At 37.3% G+C, this 25,873-nt stretch overlaps 1 protein-coding gene across 4 annotated transcripts in view; it reads left to right on the top strand.

The window, feature by feature from the left end:
* Window positions 1-25,873, top strand: part of adamts14 (ADAM metallopeptidase with thrombospondin type 1 motif, 14) — a 59,544-nt gene that overhangs the window by 17,004 nt on the left and 16,667 nt on the right. For 3 of the 4 annotated variants that reach the window (XM_076887567.1, XM_004561248.5, XM_076887566.1), the window contains 4 exons: window positions 3,372-3,568; window positions 12,952-13,035; window positions 18,931-19,087; window positions 21,233-21,338. In XM_076887567.1, coding sequence (XP_076743682.1) covers window positions 3,372-3,568; window positions 12,952-13,035; window positions 18,931-19,087; window positions 21,233-21,338 — 544 coding nt within the window. The remainder of the gene's footprint in view (window positions 1-3,371; window positions 3,569-12,951; window positions 13,036-18,930; window positions 19,088-21,232; window positions 21,339-25,873) is intronic. The other variant, XM_004561249.5, reaches the window with a different exon arrangement.

Below are 25,873 nucleotides of genomic sequence, written 5' to 3'. Positions count from 1 at the left end.
AATTGTGAAAATCACTAATTTGTTGCTGTCAACACAGTGAAATTCACATAAACTGCTTCACTTTATCTTGCGCCTCCATACAGACCTATCAGCAGAGGCAGTGCTCAATACACCAGCTGGTAAAACGAGGAAAGCTGGGGTTTGGTGGTATTATTGGGGACTGGGGAATTTAAGAAAGCTAGAGTGGGAAGTGACCTTTCCTTTGCAGCCAAATGATTCAATTTCATCATGAATTCCTTCTCTATTCCTTTCTTCCTGAAAAATAGCTTCAGCATCTGGTGGGAGACTCTTACTAACCTCACAAATTTTCTGTAGCTATAAGCCTCTATGGTTTACTTTTAATCTGTTGCTCTCTAGTGCATATGTTCTTTGTAACAACTGTCAAGTCACAAATTTACAGTCCCAATCCTCTCTTTTTTAAATGCCATTGTGAATTTCACTGTAGATGCATTCTCATATAAAGTAGCATATCTGTCATTGATGTTGATTTCCATACTATCACATACATAAAATAATCATATGATCAGAGTCAAAATTAACTTAAACCAAAATTAAAATATATGCTTTTTTATTTGATGTCTGTATTCATTCTGTAATCTGTATTTTAACACACACTGGAAAAAAAATTGTAATATAAAAGTATTTTACTGTGTATTTTACAGCTTTGTACTGTTTTTCTAGGATATCACTAAATTTACATAAATAGACTGTGGTTTTACATTTCAAATGTAAAATAACATAAAATCACTGTAAATGTAATAAAACATAATTTTCTTGTTTTTTAAATATATTTGTCTGTACATATGCATATTTAGATTGTTAAAATACATTCACAAATGTATCATAATTTCACAAATATTTGTCCGTTATTTGAAAGATTGAACTGTTAAATTCAAATGTAATACTATTGAAAAATATATAAAAAATGATTCTTATAAACTTTTTTTTTTAACATCAAATAATGTTATTTAGGGCGATCGTGGCTCAAGAGTTGGCAGTTCGTCTTGTAATCGGAAGGTTGCCGGTTCGAGCCCCGGCTCGGACAGTCTCGGTCATTGTGTCCTTGGGCAAGACACTTCACCTACCGCCTATCTACTGGTGATGGCCAGAGGGGCCAATGGCGCGATATGGCAGCCTCGCTTCTGTCAGTCTGTCCCAGGGCAGCTGTGGCTACAACTGTAGCTGCCTCCACCAGTGTGTGAATGTGAGAGTGAATGAATAGTGGAAATGTAAAGCACTTTGAGGGCCCCGAAAAGCGCTATATAAATTCAATCCATTATTATTATTATTATTATTTAAACCAACTGTTAACTGTATAACTGTATATTTCTGTACATTTAAGTATTATTATTCATGTTGCCACATTCATTGACCTTGTTTAAAGGTAATTTCATTGTTTAATCACATTAAAATGTTCCTAATTTAATGTTTAAAAGCAGTTGAAAAAGGCAAAATCCCATGTAAAATTAGGGCAACAAACTGTATTGTCATTACTGAAAATAACCGGATTTTTTTGAGAACTTTATTTTCTGTTATTTTCCAGTATTATTTTGGCGCCCAAGCTGCCGGAATATTACTGTTTTTTTTAGGATCTTTTTTTACAGTGCATATAAAAAAAGGCAACAGAGGTTCTGGTCCAAATCCACTTCTTTTGCTCTATCTATCTATTTATATATATATATGCATTAAACCCACACACAGGCATAACACTGGAAAACAATGGGAGGATAAGTGGACACTGTGACAAAGGAAAGACAGCAGTATTTATACACACACACAGACACATGATCATGACATAAAAAGCTGTCTCTAAGCTCACACTAAAAGTACTTTTTTTTTTTTTTTTTTTTTTTTTTTTTACTTCTGACAGGGGGGCTCATTTTACCTCTCTCAGGTACAATTTTTAGAGAAATTCCCATCATTACTCTGCCTCCTGATGTAGCTTCCTGTTCAAGGCTATCAATAGCTCTCATGGGGAAAAAGGCTCTATGAGATTCCTATTTTAGTTTCAAAATAGAGTCTTATTTCTGATCATTTCCTGCCTAGTAGCAGATTTAATTTCTTAGTGAAAACAATCAAAACACACTAGGTTTTACAACTAGCCAATAGGTGTATAAAGGTGTAACCAACTCCTAGCAGTAGTAAATTGAAGTGCAAAAAAATAAAAGGTCTGTTAAATGCTATCTTATTGCCGTCTACCTTTCAATTTAATTCAATTATTTTAATTCAAGTTAATCAGCTACATCTGGTGGAAATGAATTATCATGCTTGATGCATCTATTGTTAATTTATTTAATTCTTTATCTTAAATTTAGAATAAATTGTGTCTCCAAGAGATTTGCCTGGAGACAGCTGTTAAAATAGGCCTTGCAGAGCAGCATACTGATTGTTTGTCATATGCATTGTTCTTCTATGAATACCTTTCCTGCTATGTTAAATTATATGCAATGTCTGCATTTGCACCTGAAAGGCTTGAGACATCACCAGTTAAGGTGTGAAATTACAAAATGTGGACTCTTGCAAAATAATCAAATTGATATTTTGAAAGACCTTGCTATGATTTTACGTGGTCAAATTTTTCAACATAGTGTTTGTTTGATTTTCGGTGTAGCTATCATGCTTTAAAAGCCTGTATATGTTTGTGAAATCTGACAAAATGATAAGACATGATTAATGTTTACAAAAGATCTGCCGATGAAAATAATTCATGCATATAGAAATATCTGAAATATTTGTGCAGCTTTGGCATTTTTGGCAGCTTCAGCACCGGAACATTTCCTCTGAATATTATCTTTGTGTTCATTGCCTCTGTGGTGGTGAAATCCATGTTCACATTGTTTATGTTTACCAATTAGTATTACAGTTCTAACAATGTCAGCCACAGAAAGATATCATCCTGTACACACACACTCATTTTCGTATCTTAGTGAGGACATCTAATTTACATAATGCTTTCCCGCTTGTGTTATCCATCAAAAATGAATGCCTAATCCTAATCATAACCTAATTGTAACCCTGGCACTAAAACCACATTTTGAGTCTCAAAAATACCATATATACTGGTGGGGATGAGCGTTTTGTCAAGTGACTGTTGGTCTCCACAAGTTTAGTGCCAATCACAAAGATGTCTTAACATGCACACCCACACACACACACATACACACGCACCTATCTATCTATGAGATGCGAATGATCAACAGTTTAAACTACAGATGTGCTAGAAAAATGTAGAGCCCTTACCCCTGTCAATAATCCCAAAGGACTCCATCTGATCATCGCTTAGAGTCAAAGAAAAGCATTTGCTTTATGTCACTTTGACACCATCTGTTCATTGGCTTTCATTAACTGCTCATCCTTGTCATATTTTGCAGTGGCAGACATTGGGATTGCAGACCTCCCCAAAGCTCTGGATCTTGTTGAACATAAACTTTCTGAGTCTGAGCGCAAGAGGAGGCATGCGAAGAAAGATGACTACAACATCGAGGTGCTGCTGGCTGTTGATGACTCGGTGGTCCGTTTCCACGGCAAGGAGCATGTCCAGAATTACGTTCTCACACTCATGAACATAGTAAGTGTTATTATAAAGAATTTTAAGGCTGCAGCATTGACTAATATGCATAACATTTGGACTGAGAATTCCATAAAATTCAATTCAGATACATATTTATGAATCAAAATACATATCAATAATTTGTGAAAAGTATAGTTTAATTTTACACTTTAAACTGAGACAAAAATTGTAATAAAATTTACAGTTACAGTTGTAAAACAAACACTGTACTGTACAGACCACTGTAGTAAGAAATTTGGCAGATTGTTATTTTAAATCTGTAGTCATTAATATTTCATAGCGTAGATGTTTGGGAACCATGTACATGCATGGAAAACGTATGGGAAGAGTAGCAGCAGGATCCCAAATACAGAGGACAAATAAATCAAGAATACTGACTAGTAAAGAGAATGATTAAATAAGACAGCATGAAAAGGTGGAACTGGGTTGGAGGTAGGTTCCAAACCAGCTTGCTGGGGCAGAAACACAGATGTTCTGAGCTGATATACCGAGATTGGGTTTAAGCTTGACTTCTTGGCCTGCGCTGGAACACAGAGTGTCTATGTGTTATGTCATTTGTAACTAATTTGTAAGGATACTGTTGTTGGCTAGGTCTAGTGCAGTCACTCAGACAATATAAACAACAAAATAACATTAAGAACCTTAAAATAAATTATAGTTTTGCCATTTTTGTTCAAAAATGATTCCAAAACAGATTAAAAAAAAAAAAAAGCCAAATAGCCATATAAAGAGGCATAGTTGTTAAAAGCATGACAATAGAAATATCAAATTTCTTGAGATTAAATTATGCTAAGTCTGCAATAATTTCCCCATGTCCTCTTTGATATCAGAACTTGCCACACTGTTCCCCATCACCCCCACTCTCTTGCTGTTCATGGATTACTAATAAGAAAAGAGGAGGGAGGGAGAAACTCTCAGCTCATTCATTATGGGTTCCACCAGCTCCTACCACCATAATCTACTTATTGGGCCCAAATCCCTCAAGTCAGATTTTCACAGGGTGCTGGTTTCACTCTGTAACAGTTACCATTTGGACCCTGCATGGTGGTCTGATTAGCTGTGCTAGACCAATTAGAAAGTTGACTGGGAGCTGTACAGGGCAGTCATGGAAACCAGCGCCAGACGTCCACTCATACTGCCAAACTCTGCTTACATGGAATGATGTGTTTATTTAATTAGGATATTATATTCACATTCTGTTCCCAAATGTCTTCTTCAGAAAGAAATGCTTGACTTTTAATGACCTTAGGTGATTATACTGTGAAGTGGCTGCAAATGCACTCTGTAATTCCCTCTGTAATTATCAGTCCTTGGTGTCTAGTACTCTCTGATTAGCACTTAAGGGTATTTCACATCACAGACAGGAGTAGTGAAATTGAGGAAGTCCTTAAAGCTAAAATTGACTGAACCTCAAACTGAAATCAAGTCAAGGTCTTAAATGTAGTATCCATATACTCCATCTCCCACTGAGTAAAATTTGATGAGAGAAATGTGCAAGAAAACAGCAGTTTAAACAAACGAAGGTCAAAACTCTTTGGTTCCAATGGTAAGCCACAAGCTTGCTGTGTCTGAAAGAGCTCACTAAAATCCCTCTGAATCCCTGGTCCATGGCTGCAGAATGTGTAGTACCACCTGGAGAAACTCTCCCTAAGGGATTGATTACTGGACATCCTGTCTGCACAAAGCCAAGTTTGACTGCTGAGGTGCCTGCTACACAATGGCCGGGTTGTTTAACCATGAACCAGGTTTTGTCCATGTTGATGTGATGCTATACACAAGCCAGGGACACCTAGTGCATTTAACCAACAGCTGCTACTCTCATTTTTGGCCATAAGAGTCCTGTCAGTCCTCTTTGTGCTCCTCATGGCTTTGTAATTATCCCCGTGGCAGAAAAAAACCCTTTTGCATAGATATGAGTAAAACGATATATATAAATGAAAACCATCTTTGGTGTTTACAAATGTCATAACTTCATGCCAGTACTTTAATAAGTCCTCAGTTTGATCTACTATAAACACACATACAGTACAATATATAGGTCAGTACAGACCAGTCTCAGTTCTGTTGTAATGAATCCAAGAGAATTTGGGGTCATTCAGGGGTTCTTTACTGCATTTATTGACCTGCATGCACTTCTGTGAATAGAATATTTGCTTAAATTCTTGGGTGTAACCCTGTGTCCCTGAACAAATTTGGACTTGGAGGATATCCTTTCTGTGTTGACGGAGCTTTTGTTGTGCATGGTCATAATTTTTACCTGCTCAAAGCTTACTGACACATACTTGTTGGGTTTTTTTTTTCTTAGCAAAGGAGTGGCACTCTGTTGTTCTGTTTGCAGTATCTGGAAAGTGGAAAGTTCTACTTGTAGTGTGGACATCAGTGCTCATGGTAATTAAGACACTCTAAAGCTGAATGTAGAAAGGAAACTTCTCCATAAAAAAACACACAAAAAAAAGCTGATGCTTTGGCAGTGAAAGCTTTTATCAGTTCTTTTTCATCTAATTGCTTCCTACGTTTCCTGTTCATCCTGTGTTGGGTAGCTGGTTCTTGTAGCTTTCTATGCTCATATACTGTTCTATTTTAGAGGGTTGCTGCTGTTGCATCAGTTAAATCGTTGGACTTCACCTCAGGGCTCTTGCAAGCTTCAGTGTCCAGTGAAACCAATCATTGATGACCTTTTGTAGATCAGTGCTGTATGACATTAGGAGGTAGGAACAGGGTAAGGCATTGTTAGTAAATATGGCAAATGGACTGCAAATTATATGACACTTTTCTAATTAAGAAAATAAAGAATTAACACAATTCTCATTCATTTGTTAGTTACCTTTAATTTGACAATATCTTTAAAATCTTGGGTTTCAATGTGTTTTAGCTACTACACTGATTGCACAATTTTAGGCATATTTAAAGAAAAGCATCCAGAAACAAACCCACTGAACTGATAAAATGTTACTGTATGGTGATGTGGGCAATGGAAAAAGCTGAAATTCATTTTTAGAGAGTAAAGGCCAAATGGAGAAGTAAAATTTGTCCTTATACTTCTGCCAAAGGCTCACATGTGCTTTTGAAGATAAATTAAACGAGTTGTGGTGGTCAATGTGATGCTACAAATATTTAACTTGGAATAAAAATACTTTCCCAGAAATCCAATTTCTTCCTGGAAATGTTAAGCTACAGCTTGTTGTTATCTTGGGTTAACAAAGAAAATAAATTAAATGCTTAAGGATATCTTACAGTATCTTCAATACATTGTGAATTGGATTACTCTGCATCTTAAAGTATGATGTACCACAGTGCATTACGCCTTTTTTTAGGTCCTTGTCCACCATGGAGCAAGACTCCACTCCACCAATCATTTATTAAAAGTATAAATTTGCAACAAGTTTCTTGAACTTGTTCATGTGAAGTTTGCATGTTTTTTGCATTTATCTGGGTACTTCCTCCAGAATCTCTCATAATGTTTCTAAATTGATTCTACATTGGATGTACACTGGATATAGGTCTGAATGTGAGTATTTGTCTGTATGTGTTAGCCCTATGATAGACTGGCAGCATGTCCCAATCTTTTGTTCCGTGTCAGCTGGAATCTGCTTGTTAAGTAATGACGTATCAACACTGCTTGCCAGTGCGAGCTCCAACTGATACAATGCATTACAACAAGTTAAGGCTGTGGCTTTTTAACGTGTTGTAATGCATTGTGTCTGGTGTTATTTAATACAAATAACCCTCTAAAATAATCAGTGGTCATTGCTGGCCTTGTTGGCTTTTTATTTGCACTATTTTTAAGCTCTTTAAAGCTTTTTAAAACCTTATGTAACTACAAGTCATGGCCTCACGGTTTGCCAGACACCAAATATCTCAGTGCTTCAGAAAAGAATCACTGTGAACTAAGTAAGAGTCAGTGTGGCCATAGGGTCATGAATAGGATTGGTTAGCATAGGATCAGGTGATCTCTTGACTGAATTTTGGTCCTTTTTCAAAGACTGTTCTCTGCCACATGATTGCATTTCTCTGACCCTCAGAACTGTAAGTATTCTTATTTTAGGTATTCCTCAGTCAGCTTTAAATAGAAACTAACAAGCTAACTTCCTGCTAACATCTAACTCTCCTAAACTTCATAAATCCGCTTTTTTCACAGATGCCTGAATGTCAGACTTTATTGTAACCCCTGGAAGAGAGGCCACACTGAACATTTTCTTGGAGATGAAAGAATTTGAGCCGTTTTTAACTCTCAGTGATGCCGCAGTGTTTGTTTGAGTTTGGGAACCAAAGAGGAGTCTGGACCCAGAAATGACTAATGACGTCAGACTTAAGAGGTGGATAGCTCTAGACTCTCCATGACCCTGAACTGGATAAGCTAAAAAAGTACATGGGTTGAACTGTTCCAGACCATGTGAGGTAATACAAAGGAAAGGCATTTCAATGCTTCCTTTATTACCTTCTTTACGGTACACAGGCCCATCCTTTATAAAGGTAAAGCAAATAATGCCACCTCATAATCCACAATGACGCACTATTCATGCCAAAACTTGTAGATAAATTTGGGAACTTCAATGACAGGCTGTTAAATCCACTGCTGAACTATTATTATTATGCTGCGGTGACGAAATCTGCTTCTCATGAAGTTGTGTTATGGGAAGGAGTCAACAAGGCCATATCTAGAAATGTATACATAAATCTCTCTCAATTAATTCAGTTTGCATTAGTTATTTACAGATGGATGTAAAAAAAAAACAAAAAAACTTTTTTCAGGTATCTGTACTTTAACCTTTTATTTTACTTTTCTGACAAATTTTTACTTCCTAAAATTTAACACAAATGTACTTTTACTTGTTTTCTTAATAAATTAATTTTTTAGCTTTAAAAGTACAGGTGCTAATGAGTTGTGGTCACGCTACTTTAGCTTCTATAGTTAATGCAACAGAAGAGCAGCAGGCACAAAAGCAGTGAAGTGGCAGGTAATCTCAAATGCAACATTTCTAATAGCTCGACAAATATCAGCAAATAGACAAAGTTTTTCTGTGCAGTATGTCACACAGTGTGTCTGTTAGCTAACAGTTCAGCTGCTGGATTTCTAAGGGAGAGGAAAGAACTCAGAGACAGAGAAAAATGTATAAAAGTCAGGAAGGACACAAGTAGAAGAAGAGAGATTATTTTTAAAGGTAAGGACTTCTCAGTCATATGATAAACTGGACATTTTAAAGCATACATGCAATCTCATCATTCAGTTGTATATGAAGTTAGGTTTTTTAAATATTGTGAATTATCCTGCACAACCAATTGAAATAGAACATTTTTCAGTTATGCAAAGGTTGCATAAACAACCTGAAAGCAACACTGGTTAGTTTGCAGTACTGTGAAGTTTACAGTGGTGCATTGTTTTGGACCGGTGGAGCAGCTGTGATGTTCATGGTCAATGTTAGAGGAACAGACATCAAATTAAATTTAAGCCAATGATGTGGATTAGATTCCGTCACTTAATTCCACCTTTATACTATTTTTATATTGTCCAGGTATTGGAAATCAGCTAATGTATTATAGCTTATTGTAACATCTGCTTACATCTGGTTGAATTCAGTTGGCTGAATCTAAGAGCAACAATACAGATGAGCTCATCTGTGCTGTTACCCAACTACTACGTTGGCAGATATAGACATATTTTTTAAGTTCTCTTGTGTGTTTCTATGCATTCTACATAACAGGTGTTCAAGATAATCTGATAATTACAATTTGAGTTTTAGTTAAATTGTTTCCATTTCTTTGTATTTATATTATTCCATTATGATATTAATATGACATAAAGTTCAATTTGCTTTTTCAATTTTACTTGAATAAACAAGGTTAATCAGTACTTCAACACACACAAGTACAAATCTGTACTTCTACTTATCCAATGAATGTGTGTACTTTTGCCACCTCTTGCTATGTCCATTGCTGTATTGCCAGGCTTTAGAGTTATCATATATAAAAGCAGAAGATAGACTGGGTTAATATGAGCAGGCAGGATGACAAACTAATGACATTATCACAAGCATTTCATTTTACTGTATAGACTATATTTCTTCCAATTTAAAATTACAGCCTTGGTAATGAATTGGTATTTTTCATGCTTCTGTTTTCACAGGCTCTTTTTCGCATGACTTGCATTAAACAACAAAGTTAAAAACATGCTGGATGAAGTAGCTTGTCCATCTCTGTGACACTGTCTTTTCAACATAGTAGACCCAGATCAATAACGTATCCAATCACATTTTTACGGAACCTGGTGTAAGTGGATTCTCTGCGTGCCACACTTCTTTATAAATTCTGTTTTGCACCTTTCCTTGACCCTGTCGCATTTTCTATTCAGATCGAGGAATAGCGATTAGGAAAAGTTTTTAGGAGATAACTTTTTTGGTTTATTGGACTACAGCAGAGGTAGGTAGATGGGGGACAGGTGAGGTGGGTGTGGCAGACTAGGGACTCAGAAGAGAATGGAAGTCTGAGGACATCTGGTGGGGGGATGGGGAGATACAGTGAAGCATGGACAGTAAACAGGGCTCAGAGTAAATCACTGATCAAGCCAATTAATACTTTCAGCTTTTAACTTTTAGTAAACCTATTAGACTATTTTGTATTGATGTTTTGGTACTCTCTAAAAAAACAAGATGTTCTTTAATTTAAGTGCCTCTGTCAGTGCGCCCCAGGGTGGCTGTGGCTACAATGTAGCTTGCCATCACCAGTGTATGAATGTGTGTGTGAATGGGTGGATGACTGGACGTGTAAAGTAAATACTGCTGTATTAAGTGAAAGAAATTTGAGAGGAAGACTCTTTGGGTTTAAATGATAAGAATTTCATGTGTAAATACAGAAATTTTTTGGGTAGCTCACTGCTCACTGTGTAATTATAAAACAAAAAGTTCTATTAATTTACAGAAAATCTGAAATTTCTATAGCAGTGAAAAAGCTATTTCATTGTTCATCTATTAGTACACTGGTGTGGTAATTCTGGATGTCTTCATTAGGAAAAGCTATAAAACTATGAAAATGAAGACACGTATTGTTAAGTTCTTAAGCCTTATATCTTATGCCTAGCTGTTGGAGATCATGCTAAACCTCGAATTTCCAGTTGACACTTTAAACAAACAGTTGATAAAAACAAAAGAGAAAATAGTCTCATTCAAGCCCACACAGCGCCTTGATTCTCAAGTGCAAATGACACCATCAGGGGCTATAATAATAATACATTTTATTTGAGGGCGCCTTTCAGAAACCCAAGGTCACCTTACAAAAAACACAATTAATAAAAGGAACAATAGTCATAAAATACATAAAATAAGTTAAAATTACAAAACAGAGCGTGACAACAGATAAAATCAGCATTAAAGCGAATAAGCCAGTTTAAACAGATGTGTTTTGAGCTGTGTCTTAAATACAGAGAGGGAGTCAATATACTTACACTCAGTGTTATTACAGTGGTGTGACAACCACATGCTGCACTCATATAATTACTATTAGTGGCCTACAGTAAGGCAGTTAAAGTGTGGCACTGTTGACAGAAAAACAAATGAGAATTTGTCAGATATTGTTCACTATTTTGGAATATTTGCTTTGTAACTACCTCTTGTTGATTAATAAAGCTAGATCGTGTGTAGAGCTGTCATGGGCTAAACAAAGAGGTACCTAACAACAGCAACAGAAACATTGGAAACCATATGAAAACAGTTGCAGGATGGTTAGAGACAGATGAATGAAAAAAAAAGTTCAATTAAGTCGTGCAGGGAGACGGGAAGTTGATGCGGTTTCATCTTTTCAATACAGTTTATCAAATAATCTCACAGACCTTCTCAGAGAAGTTGCATAAAACATTTAGTATCAATACTTGGAAGGAAAAGGTACCTCCCAAAGAAGAGAGCCTACTTCGAGAAGGAAATCAAAATATATCTTAGATACTCTTCTTCGATGGTTTCATAAGGTAGCAATTTAGAATATTATAACTCGTATTAATGGTGATTACTGAATGCACTTGTTATGATGTCCTCTCATTTTGCACTGAGAAAATAGACGTGCATTTTGTGATTTTGGTCAAATCAGTTCAAAGTTTTAGGAGTATAAGAGTGTTCATTCTCAGGAAAATCTTACGTGAGGAAAGTGAAGCTACGTTATGCAAGCTTGTAACATAAAATACAAAATTTAATATGAGCCTGTGTCAACCACATGCTTTAAAAATCCAGTTTTAGACAGCTTTTTCCCTGAAGTCACATGGAGAAATATGAAGCCAAATTGCTTATTTTTTGATTGCAATCCAAAACTTAAATGAATCATGTATGGAAAAATAAATACCCGTTGTTTTGCTCTGAACTTAATTTATCCACCACAAAGCAAAGCAGATGGTTGACTTTATGAGGCCCGGAATGAGTGCTGACATGTAGCGACCATCTGATGAAAATAAAACACACTCGAGTGGAAATTGGACTTGGGTTTGAACGGGATCCTAGCTTGGTCCTGGGTTATGCATCTACATACCACAGCATTCTTACGAAGCCAAATAGCAGTCCACATATTTCTGGGTCAGGCTCCTTTGCCATTGCATAACAGCACTAGTTTCACTAAATAGTTGCCAGTCTTAATAACATATTTCATCATGATTCTAGGATTGTCGTAAGAGATTAAAAAATGGTTTGAGGACTCGCTGCTAGGCCCTGCACCTCAGACATAAAAAGGAGAACTGGTTGGATCAAGAGTTTTAGTGCAATTCAGTGGTTTAAAACAACTGTTTTCTTCTTGGTTTGTAAGATTTTAGATAGAGCAGGATGATTTCAAGGGAGGGGGGAAGTTTTTCACTTAATATTGATTTACTGATTAAACTTTATTATTTCCTAAAGGATTACTACAAACATTAATCTTCTCCTAAATGTTTTCCTAGCAGCCTGGAAAGGAGCAGCAGCAGCAGTTGTGGAGGCTGTTTCTATCAAAGTTATATTGTTTACCTGGCTTTAATTAAACTCAGCGGAAAGCATCAGTTTATGCATTTAAATAGTGTCACTTCACTTCCTTTCTTGACAGTTGTGACTCTGATTTGCATACTTAGAGCAGCCATAATTAAGTAATTAGTAATGCAGAGCAGTGAAGTTTCCCTCGGAAATTCCTGAAGCTAGAGCGCAAACTATCGTTCTGTAATGGTCAGTCGAAGGTCCTTTTCACACAACTTTTAGCTTTTAGCTTAATTTTATTCCTGCAGACTGTTTTTGTATTAAAGTTCTGGATTAAAAACCACCATGTTCATGATTGTATTATTGGCCTTTGGGTGCTCAACTTGATATCACAAGTCACTTTCATCAAAAGCACTCTATGCCCTTTGTCATTCAGATCACTGACACATGCTGTTAATTTCCTTTCAGGTTGATGAAATCTACCATGATGAATCTTTGGGGACGAACATCAACATTGTCCTTGTCCGCATGATAATGGTGGGGTACCGGCAGGTGAGCCATGCCACACAATTTGTGTCTGTGCAAGCAGCATTTCAAATGAGCTTTTAAGGTTTTTATACCACAGGGCTGGTGTAAAAGGCATATTCTCATTGTCTGAGCTGTCTGTGAATACACCTGTGATTTCAGCCTTTGTAATACTGCCTACAGGAAGCAAGATTTTTAACTGTGTTCAATTTTATTTGGAATAAAAACAAGAAGGGCTGAACTCACCACCATGACTCAAGAGAAAATAAGAGAAAGGCAGCAAACCCTTTTAGAATTTTCAGTGAAAAAAACATGTTTTACTGAATGCAGGCTCAAGTATTGTTATGGCCTGAAACCGTATTCAGTAGCACTCGACCTTATACCCAAAACTGGGAGGTAGAAGAGCAGGTGCTAAGAGAAGTTAATCCACTGATGTCTAAAATATCAGTCCTTTGTACAGATATGAGAGTGGTGTTATCTTTCTAAGTCCAAGCAGTGAGGTGAATAAGGATTTTTCCCATAATGTCAAACAAATAATTTAAATCTGAGTTCACAGTAGAGGCACCAAAGTAACAAGCTAACTTTAAGATGATATGGAAAGCTGAGTTTCATGCCTTGTGGCTTGGTTTCTACTTGGAAAAAGAGTTGTTTTGGGCCATTACTGCATATTCGACACAATAAAAAATTGAGATGGGTAAAGTGTAGGTTTGTCAAGAAGATATCATGTATGAGGATAAAAGAAAACACCACTACATGTAGCACAGCTTCCTTATTTTACACCAATTTTTAATTTTTTTTTTGTGCACACAACAAAAAAACAGATTTTTAGTGCAGAGTATTCTAACAATAGACTGGTTAAAACTAGAATGGCTCTAAGCGAGTGGATCCTTCCCCAAAGCCAGTGCCTTTATGCTGCAGTTTAAAAGAAAGGATCTGTTTGGTATCATATGATCTGATTTCTCTGAATAAGCTGATACTTCAACCAAGGAGAGAGCTAGGGCTTGTAAACATTTCTCTTTGTCTGTTTTAGATGATGCATTTGAAACTACCCGGTTGTATTTTGAAAAGCTTAGTGGATAGATGAAGCTTGGGGAAAAGAAGAACCTGTTACATTTCAATGCAGATCCAAATTATTTTAAATTGTTTTCTTTACAACTGTTAAACAGAGCAAGGCCATGGTTGAAATAAGCTCTGACTGCTCTTCTACTTTCTAGTACCTGTTAACTTGCTTATTAACTTATTTATAGCGACCGTGAATCTCTCCCAGCAATAATGATTGGTAATTCTGATTGAGTACATAATTTAAGTGAAGTTAAATTATGAAACTAACATAAAAAATGAGAGTTCATAGCTTTACTGCTCCACTAAACCGACTTGAAGTGTAGAATCGAATAATTGATTATACCCTATGTGGTCACGGGAGGAAAGTTCTTTTCATCAGATTTTTTTTTAATCCTACTTGTTTCTCTTCAACTTTCCTTTGGAGAGAAAAGAAAAAACCAGTTTTAGAAAAACAATCTTCTCAAGTATTTGAGTGACAGGAGAATCAGGAAGAGCAGTGAAGATGAAAAACAGTTGAGATTTATATATATGCAGTAATTTATACACTAAGCAAAGTTTTGTTTTGGAGCTTACAGCTGCTTTTTTGTTTCTTCTAGCTAACAACTTCTTAGGAAAAAAAGACGTACAGTGAGAAAAAGAGAAAAATATCAGTTTAAGATCATAAATTGGGGTCAGGCTGAGATGAAAGAAAGGCTGTTTCTCAGATGCTGAGTTTAACAAAACGTGTGCGAAAATAGTCGGTGTGATATTAGCATTTAATTGAGCTCAGTTGTCTGGTTAAAATAGATGTTTTTTGTATTTCTTTTGGGCAATACAGAACTGATTGCCTGATTATAAGAAAAGGTAACCTTAAAAAGCCCCCATTAAAACACTAAAGTTGATGCAAAAACATATTAAAGCCCAGTACCGGCACATACCATACATAAATAGTGAGGAAATAAATGAGTACATATTATATTAACATGATTGATGAAAGAAAGCGACGAATGAATATTGTACAAAAGCTCAGTCACTTTCACTTTTGCTCAGGCTTTCTTTAGTGTAATGAATGATTTAAATGTACTTGCACCATGTGGTAAATACTCACGTAACATATTAATAACATCGAATAAACAAGCAAAAAAAAAAAAGCAAACTGGTCAATGCTAGCTGGTCAAATGATCTTCCATATCTTCAGTTTATAGAGTTGTACATCAGTATGTGTTTGTGTTTCTGTTCACCTCTCGCCACTTAATGCCAGTCTTGGCATATTTGCTCGTTATCAGCTGAACACATTATAATGAGGTATGAAATATCGTATATTATACATGTGGGGGCAGATGCTAGTGAGTCATTTGCTTTACGCACGTATCCATCTGTCCACAAGTGTCATATTACCTGCATGTCTGACTGATGCTGCTTGGAAACTGGGCATTTTTATTCAGCTTCTGTCTGTTTGTCAGAGCAGAGAGATGCTGTTTACCCAACACCAATTAGATGAGGTCCAACATGCTCTGTGTGTCACTGGCCCTGCTTGCAGCACCCACTCAGAAAATAAAGACAAAGTTTGGCCAGTTCCTCCTGGGTGCCTTCATTTCTCCTGGCCTCACATTGTGTGTGTCGGTGTGTGTAATAGTAGTAGGGTTATCAGTCTCCAGAGCAGTTCATCCAGAGCTGAATCTTATTGAGAAATTTTCTGTATATTTATGACACGAAATACAAACCACAATGCATTTATACTCCTTTACAGAAAAAACCCAAAACAAAACACTGGGGACACTGGCAAAAACAGAAACAGTGTTTTTTTTACTGTGTTGGGCTGTCAGATCAGCCTCATTGGAGGGAAGGAACACCAAAGCCATCATTTCATGTTTTCATGATAATATTGGAGAAAATTGTTCAGTCAAGATTTTCATTTGGGTTATATTTGTTGGCCAACAAATGCAAGAACATATGATTCACAATATATATTTTTTAATGATCTAACCAGCGAGTGACCTCTCGTGCCACATGGATGTGGGCAGTTTGACTCACAATAGAAAGGAGCCAGATGAGCTCATACTAGGTTTATCTAAATATCTTGATAGCATTTTTGACACGATGGTGTCAAGAAAGACAAATAAAATTACAACAATACAAAGAGTAACATCAGTGGCAACACTATTTTTAAATTGTCTAAACAACTGAAAAAATACAGTAACATAATAATTTGTTACATTACTGTCTGTCTGTTTGTGACTGCTGGTAGACGTAGCAGGTTGAATTATAAAATGTACAGAGCTTTACTTTCTGCTCAGATTCAGCCAAATGCTGCAACCTCAACAAGTAGTGCAAATGGATAATGATTCAAAGCATACTGCAAAAGCAACTGAAGAGTTTCTGAAGGTAAAGAAAGTGATAGTCTTCAATTGTCAAGTCAGTCTGTCTGATCTCAACCCAACAGAGCATGCTTTTCCAAATGCAGTGAATGCAGAGAGACCCAGAAACAAAGCTGGCAGCAGTATAGAGACTTCAGGCAGTGATTGGCTACAAAGGTCTTGCTGAAGGTCTTTGGTCACATATTGTTTGTTTGATGTACAATTCATACTGGTGTCGTACAAGGCAAAAATACTAAAATTGTGTTTTGGTTCATTTAAAGGTACAGTGGGGCAAAAAAGTATTTAGTCAGCCACCGATTGTGCAAGTTCCCCCACTTAAAATGATGACAGAGGTCAGTAATTTGCACCAGAGGTACACTTCAACTGTGAGAGACAGAATGTGAAAAAAAAATCCATGAATCCACATGGTAGGATTTGTAAAGAATTTATTCGTAAATTAGGGTGGAAAATAAGTATTTGGTCACCTCAAACAAGGAAAATCTCTGGCTCTCACAGACCTGTAACGTCTTCTGTAAGACGCTTTTCTGTCCCCCACTCGTTACCTGTATGAATGGCACCTGTTTGAACCCATCATCTGTATAAAAGACACCTGTCCACAGCCTCAAACAGTCAGACTCCAAACCCCGCCATGGCCAAGACCAAAGAGCTCTCGAAGGACACCAGGAAAAGTATTGTAGACCTGCACCAGACTGGGAAGAGTGAATCTACAATAGGCAAGCAGCTTGGTGTGAAAAAATCAACTGTGGGAGCAATCATCAGAAAATGGAAGACATACAAGACCACTGATAACCTCCCTCGATCTGGGGCTCCACGCAAGATCTCATCCCGTGGGGTCAAAATGATCATGAGAACGGTGAGCAAAGATCCCAGAACCACACGGGGGGACCTGGTGAATGACCTGCAGAGAGCTGGGACCAAAGTAACAAAGGTCACCATCAGTAACACACTACAACGGCAGGGAATCAAATCCCGCAGTGCCAGACGTGTTCCGCTGCTGAAGCCAGTGCATGTCCAGGCCCGTCTGAAGTTTGCCAGAGAGCACATGGATGATACAGCAGAGGATTGGGAGAATGTCATGTGGTCAGATGAAACCAAAGTAGAACTTTTTGGTATAAACTCAACTCGTCGTGTTTGGAGGAAGAAGAATACTGAGTTGCATCCCAAGAACACCATACCTACTGTGAAGCATGGGGGTGGAAACATCATGCTATGGGGCTGTTTTTCTGCCAAGGGGACAGGACGACTGATCCGTGTTAAGGACAGAATGAATGGGGCCATGTATCGTGAGATTTTGAGCCAAAACTCCTTCCATCAGTGAGAACTTTGAAGATGAAACGAGGCTGGGTCTTCCAACATGACAATGATCCAAAACACACCGCCCGGGCAACAAAGGAGTGGCTCCGTAAGAAGCATTTGAAAGTCCTGGAGTGGCCTAGCCAGTCTCCAGACCTCAACCCCATAGAAAATCTGTGGCGGGAGTTGAAAGTCCGTGTTGCTCGGCGACAGCCCCAAAACATCACTGCTCTCGAGAAGATCTGCATGGAGGAATGGGCCAAAATACCAGCTACTGTGTGTGCAAACCTGGTAAAGACCTATAGTAAACGTTTGACCTCTGTTATTGCCAACAAAGGTTATGTTACAAAGTATTGAGTTGTATTTTTGTTATTGACCAAATACTTATTTTCCACCCTGATTTACGAATAAATTCTTTACAAATCCTACCATGTGGATTCATGGATTTTTTTTTTTCACATTCTGTCTCTCACAGTTGAAGTGTACCTCTGGTGCAAATTACTGACCTCTGTCATCATTTTAGGTGGGGGAACTTGCACAATCGGTGGCTGACTAAATACTTTTTTGCCCCACTGTAGGTCTTTTTAAAAGTATATAGTTAGTGCAACACAGCTTGAATAGTGTTGTGTTTCTAGTGACATATTTCATAGCCTATCAAATAGAGTTGGTGGTATAGCCTGCTACTATTTCTGTCTAGTCGCTGGTAGACTTTTCTCAGCTACTGATCTCTTGAAATTTCTCATAAGTTGTTCAGTGTTGCAGACTCAGCTACTTCAGCTGCTAGTGAGCAGACAGGCTGTGTACCTGCCTGTGGGCTTGTGTTGTCTCAAGTTGTGTATCAACTAGAGGTTTGTTAGCCACTACAGCTCAAGTTACAAGTTACAAACCTATTAATTGTTTCATAATCACTGGCAATTTAGCAAAAAGTAAAACTAATACCTGTAATCCTAAAGGTTCCCCTGTTTTTCTAACCAACATGTCCCTTTTTGTCCTCAAATGCACAAAAAATACAACTTATTTTCAGCTATTTTCTTTGACAGTTTTTCAAATGACAGTACATCTACTGCACTGATGTAAAGGTAAAAGGGTGATGAGTCTTCTTTCATCTTAGAAAGAACCTTAACCGTTGTTAAGGCGAACGGCAGGGTTACCCTCCTATTTATTTTTACAGTCTGCTAACGTTTTTTTCTTGGTCCTGTTCATTCTGCAGTCCATAAGCCTGATCGAACGTGGCAACCCATCTCGCAGCCTGGAGCAGGTGTGCCGATGGGCCAACACGCAGCAGCGCCGCGACCCTGACCATGCCGAGTACCATGATCACGCCATCTTCCTCACAAGGCAAGATTTTGGTCCCGCAGGTATGCAAGGTACTGTATTTTTCTCGATCGAGGCCTGTGCAGACTGAGTGCTGATATCTGCTTCCATTCACAAAGGGGTTGGCTTCAAGTCTTGCCCAGGTAAGGTTGCTGGAAATATAAAAGTGGGGGCTGCAGCTGAGGTCTTGAACCCAATTCCGGAAATGGCAACCTCATGAGAAAATAACTGCTGAGTTGTTTCCAAAACCTTGCTGACTTGACATTGATGCCACCCTGGAAAAATGAAAAATTGAGATACTAAAGAAGGTTTTTGGCATGTAGAGAAAAAACAGAACATGTTTGTTAGTTTGCCAGTTATATAAACTAATTGTTCTTTTTTTTACTCAGTGACTGTTGGAAAGTTCAGTTTGAACTTTTCTGTACTTTCAGTAGATTATTGTCAATCCAAATATTACTGTACATGTATGCAGTCATTTTGCAGCAAATTTGTGCTATACATGTTGTTCTCCTAGTTTTATGCCTCACCATTTGTTTCTTCTTTTCAGTCCTTCAAAACAAAATTTGAAGTGAACAGCCAAACCTGCAGAAAACACTGGGTCCCGAATGAACAAACCTCTGTGCTTGCATGCACTCGATATCTTGCACTGACCTGTGTATATTTTTAACTTTTATAGAGCACGTGTCATGTTTCGAGGACAGCCTGGGGCTACCTGGTTTGCTTGTCACACCTCTAGGTGTTACCATAGCTGCAGTTGTGTTGTGTTCATAACAAACCTAGTTTCTATGATACCTTGAGCTAGGTTGGGCTGAACCCTGTGCTGCATCTCAGGGTCACAAGCAGACCTCACACATTCTTGTGAAAGTTTAGCGGTGAGATGGTAGATTTTGTGTCCAAACAAGTAATGGGCTGTTGGGTAAATAGAGTAAGTTAATGGAGCAACAGGAGATGCAGAAAGTTGTCTTAAATGGTGTCATTAGGTGATATTGAGTTTGCCACGTTTTAAAAATGTTACCGATTAAATCCTCTGAAAGTGTTTTTGATCTGGTCTCCTTGGCACCAAAAGATTTAACATGATGTTCCCAAGATGTTCAGTGTTTGAGTTTATCAACCAGATGGCGGACACCACCTCTCTCCTCAATCTTCACATCAGCCATAGAGAAACACTTTTTTTTTTATTACTGTAGTAATTGCTGCACCTTTTTGCTTCAGTGTGCATAGCTCCAAATGGCCTTTCATGGGAATGTAATCAGCATTCTCCTGAATTCCTTTTATCTGCCTTTCAGATAAAGGGTCATGCTCCTCATCTGCTTTCATGTTTTGCAACTTCACTTTCAGTGTTAATATGTCCATTTTGTTTTCATTCATGAATAGAGCCTTTAGTCATTCTCTTCATAAAGGCATCGTCATCATGCTGTAGCTAAAGCTCACTCTGCTGTGACTGAAATAACCCACTGCAGACATTCAAATAACTTGACATGTACACATGGCTTTATCACCAGCTGTCTGCCTGCTGCATTTTCTGCTTTTTTACCTGCATGCCAAAAAAACAGTCTTCTGATGGTCAGAAAGCATGGAAATTATCTGAAAGCTGTGGCAAAAAAGAAGGCCAGAATGGGCGTGCTTCTGATCCAAGCTGATTCGCACTAAGCTGAATTGCTGCACACCTCTTGATCGAGTTATGTTTGATGTCTGTGCTTTGCTTAAAAGTTTGTCGTCCTCGTGAGCTGTGTGAAATGTTGTGGTACCAACCAGGTGTCTGCTGGGTAATAATGATGGCAGGCTTCTGAAACTGCTTTGGGAGTTTCTTTATGTTTGATATGCAAGCTGTGTAGAGCTACTGCTGCTATTGAGGGATTTGCTAGAAGTATTTTACCTCGGTTCGTTCACCTTAAATGAATGAAAGTGCCACTGTGTGAATGTAGCCTACTCTGATAAATCACAATGTAAACACACAGATATGTGGGGCTTTTTTTTCATTGAAAGAAGCTGAGCAATCACCATCACTCTCTTTATAACTCACACACACTCAAGAGCCAGTGTGACAGCCAGCTGCTCACCAAAAAGAGATTAAAACCTTCACAATGAATGCAATTACTCCATATTTAGAAATCTTTTTCCACTTCGTTGCACTGCATGAGAATGTCACCACTTTCATTCTTGATTATCAGGGCTGTGTGGTCTTTTGTGTCGCTCAGGGTATGCTCCAGTGACGGGGATGTGCCACCCACTGAGGAGCTGCACTCTGAACCATGAGGATGGCTTCTCCTCTGCCTTTGTGGTTGCTCATGAAACCGGCCATGTGTGAGTAATGGCATCATGATGAATGCCCAGCAGGGCCACTCACAACATCTTTCTGTGTGCATTTAAGTTAATAGTTTTTGTGTGATTGTAGTTTGTGAACATAAACAGTGATCTGTTGTTGTGAAAAAGCATTTAATCTGATCTCCAGCTGCGTTTTACACATAAATATGAAAGCAGTATTTTTTTTAACATTGTGCTTTCTGTGCCTTTTGTGTAGACACAAAACATGAGAACGGGAAGAATTCATTTTTTGTGCTTAAGTTAACCTGTGGTTAACCAGTATATACTTTAACCATTATGCGATCAATACATCTACTCCTGCTATCAAGGTCAATGGTTGCTAAGGTAGCAACAGGCTAAAAGTTACTGTAGCAACAGGCTGAATGTATTCAATAAATGTATGGAGCTGCTTATTAACAGTTATAGTGCTATACAAAAGTCTTTAGTAACCCCTCATAATATGTTGGAGGGAAAATGGAAAATAGGTGCACTGACTTATTGAAACACGTGAAAAAACGCAGACTCATGGAAAGTTAGTACAGCTTTAATGAGCTTTAAGATTAGTATTTGGCATTACCACCTTTATTGTTCAAAACAGACTCTTTTAGACAAACTCTTGTAAGAACACAGTGAATACATTTTTTTCTGTGTTCATAATTCCATAAATTTTAGATAGAGACTCCCCAACACCACAGATTAAAATGCCAAACCACGACAGAGCCTCCACTGTCTTTCACAGATGGTTCTTGACACTTGACACTCACCAATGAGCTTGTCACATGACATTTTGGAATGGGGATATTTATATTTTTTAACTTGAGCGTTTATTTGAGTGTTTCTCAGTTCAATAAATCTCTATTTATCTAAAGGGTATAAAAAAAATAGTGAAGAAAACAAGCTTTTTTGCTTGATTTAATGAATAAAAATAACTGCAAGCAAACTAGTGACAAAGATACTTGGGCAGGTTGTCATATTATAGAACTATAGAAAATAGAGATGCACCAGGTGGAAGCTGTGGCTGAATATAGTATTCAAGAAATAGGAATGTAATATCTAAACGGTCTGTGCTCATTTGAGCCTCACATCTAATTGAATTAAATGTACAGTCGAGGCATGCAGTATGCTCACCACTTTTATGTGATAGACAAATCATACTATGACTTGTGAAGGCAAAACAGGATAAATGCTTGTGGTACATTTAAGTTAAGCACCAAAGACAAATGGTCAGGCACGACAGTCTCATAATAAATCAGATAAAATACTGCAACTAATTATTTCTGCATTTGTGCGATTGAAATGAATTCGAAATGTGTGTGCAGTGACACCATTTGAAAGATTTGGCCGAAATAATTTTGAGTGAATATCCATATATGTTCTGGCAATTATTTCATGGTTTAGGATTCTTCCCATCCATCACACCACTGGGACAGGTCCTGTGTCATCTATTTGCTGGATTTCTTCCTATTTCTGAGAAAAACGACTTTCTGTTCCTCTGTTGCCACTTCCTCTTTAGTCTTCCACTTGTCCAGTTTCTTCAAATTTTTTAAGGACTCACTGCACACCATGCTGAAATATGCCAAGTTTTCAGTTAATAGTTCTTTGGGAACCTCTTGGTGCAAAAAATCCAGAAACTTTATGCCTGTCACACTGTGTCACTTTTGGCATTTTTGTAGATTCAGCTAAAAAAAACAAAAAGGGGGAAAAATCATGTATTTTTGTAACTGGCTGCTAGTAACAAAGTGCCCAAGGACACAAGGTTTTTTCATATTTGATTTATTCGTAGGTCAGTGTCATGTGGCTTAACAAAAAAATAGACGAGCAAAAAACGAAAAAGGTCCTTAATGTGAATTAGGGGAGCGAACTGCATTCACAGCATTTATAACTGTGTCAGTGACTGAAAAACTTAATAAAACGGGGGAACACAGATGCTATAATAATAATGTGCAATGCTTTTTAAAATAATTTTAATAGTTTGAGTGCCAGGATCTTTTTTTTTAATTTATTTATAATTTATTTATTTTTTAAATTTAAAATCAGACAGTTTAGATTGTCACATGATATATTTTCAGCAGATGGACTGACTCTGTCAAAAATCTCCTGAAACCCTCTCCACAGCTGACTCATCAACCAACAGGATATACAGGACTCTGCATGCAACAACGCATGACAAGAAAGCTCAGGATGAAAGTCTTCTTTGCTTTTTCATAACCTACCCATTAGAAAACATGTTAAAACCGAGCAATATATACATCATATATTTTACACTGTTAGTGTTTGATATTAAAATGTGATTGTTTTACTCAATTATTCATCATGACTCAGAATGTCAAGTTGTTTTTTAAAAAATTCAAACAATTTAGACGAGAATGGTTTGAATATATTTTGCCTGTTTCTTTTATCGAAAATGATTGATTGAAGTTTTATATTCTGCTTCAGTAAGTGGTTGAGGCGTGAGGCACGAGCCTATGAATGCAGAACTATTCTGCAACAGACATAGTCAGAGGTAGTTGGATTGGTGTCATTGCACCCTGCAGAGTTTTTAATTGCACCAGTTAATTGCAGGTGCAATTATCGTTGCTTTGCAAAACAACACCTGTAGAAAGTGAAACCCACTTGATTTCTTTTTTCTCTTTTGTTTTTCTTTGTATTTTCCTGCCAGAAGCAGTCAGATCTGAGCAGCATTTCGTCTGAAATACATTTATTTTTTGCATATGGGGCATGGATTTATTACACGGCAAAGCCTTTTATCAGATATGTTTAAAAACAACCTCTTGTTTTGAGTCCAAGTTTGCCTCTTTTTTAGTTTGACCTTAGTTAGTTTTACAGCATCGTTGTTTTTCTGCGATTCAAACACCTGCTGACCTCACAGCAGTCATCATGGGATAAGATCACATCTAATCATCTGCGACCTGTTTGTGTCTTCATGGCTGTGTGGGCTTATTTGTGGCCTCCTCAATCCAAACACATGAGAGCTAGCTGAAATGAAAGCTACACATTTCCAGTAGGTGTGAATATGAGTTTGCGCTCTGTAAAAGACTGGCAACCTCTCCACTATATTCTCTTCCTTATGACCAGTGCACACAGGGACCAGCTTAAGCTTTTTGTGACTCTTTAATAAAGGTAATAGAAGTTAAATGAAAGAATATATTATATATCAAAAATATTGTTGTCACTGACAGCAGTAATATTGCCATGATATATTATTAGGTATTATTTTCAAACCCCTTAAAGGCAGTATTTCAGTTATTTGTTGGGAGCAAGACACAACTGATGTATTCTTAACTAACAGCTGAAGACTGTTCCTTTGGTTTTGTCCACTTGTCTTAAACTACATGTGGATATCCTGCTGTGATGCTGCATTTTCAGTGTTTCAATAACTCATGAAAAAGAAGAAAAGAAGGCAATTATTTTGTTGGCATTCAAATACAGTGTCCACAAAGCTTCACCAACTTGATAGTTCAATTTAGAGCTTACCTCCCCTGTTAATCGAGCTTCTGTACTTTCTTACTGGAGGTTGGTGTTCCTGGAGCGCAGCTTTAATGAGGCTTGCAATTACTCTATATCAAATAAACAACAGTAAAAAAATTTAACATTTAAAAAGCACAGCTTCCATAAAAATGTCTAAGGGAATCATAAGTCCGATGCTGATAACCACCTGCACATGCACTCTCCTCTAATCTCACTTGTCCAGCATTTAGCCTGCTTTGACCATGCCTGTTTTTGTAAAGCATTATCTGTCCAGTTTCTATCAGTTAAGCCACTAACTTATCGCTCAAAGAAATATTTCAACATTTTAGAAAATAGTTTTTCTTTGTTGCATAATGTTAAAAGACAACATTTTGATTGTTTTTATGATAAATTTTTATCTACCACTGGCAGCCACCCCCATAACTTTATACAATAATCAAAGCGTATAAACAATATGGCTGTTTTATAGTTTCCAGGCAGCAGAGCTTCTAGGAGATTATTGGTTAGAGATTCTGGTGCAATAAAATAGCAAAGTGACATTTTTACACTTGTATAATTTAACTCTTACATACTGTTCACATTTTAATTCTTCACAGTATTGTCCCAGTCAGCTTTGCTGGGTCAAGAATTCTCTCATAAAAAGTGTTTGTTCCGCATTTTGAACTGCAAATCTATTCAGACGTATAAATATTCCATCTGACGTTAAACAGATGATTAATGAATTCATTTACAGCAGGGAGACCATAATTTTTTGATTTTACAGCATTTGTTTTAGTTGGGAAAACATCTACTATCACAAAATATCATGTCCTGTTTTACCCAAAACATAAAAACATAAAATAAACCTAACTATAACCTCTATGGGGACCTATGCAGTGGTTGTGGGAATACAGACAGTGTCAAGGTTCCCCTTGAGGTATTCCACCAAACAAAATAAAACATCAAAAATCACAGGAAAAAAAAAGAAAAAAACCCCACACGGAGACAGAGACAACACAGTATCGAGATTTCCTAAAACCACAAAAGTTTCTTAAGCAGACACACGGTGATAGATCTAAAATCCATCT

The sequence above is a fragment of the Maylandia zebra genome, linkage group LG8 (genome assembly GCF_041146795.1).
Source record: "Maylandia zebra isolate NMK-2024a linkage group LG8, Mzebra_GT3a, whole genome shotgun sequence".
In the NCBI taxonomy this organism is placed as follows: Eukaryota; Metazoa; Chordata; class Actinopteri; order Cichliformes; family Cichlidae; genus Maylandia; species Maylandia zebra.
This window is presented reverse-complemented; position numbering and strand designations above follow the sequence as displayed.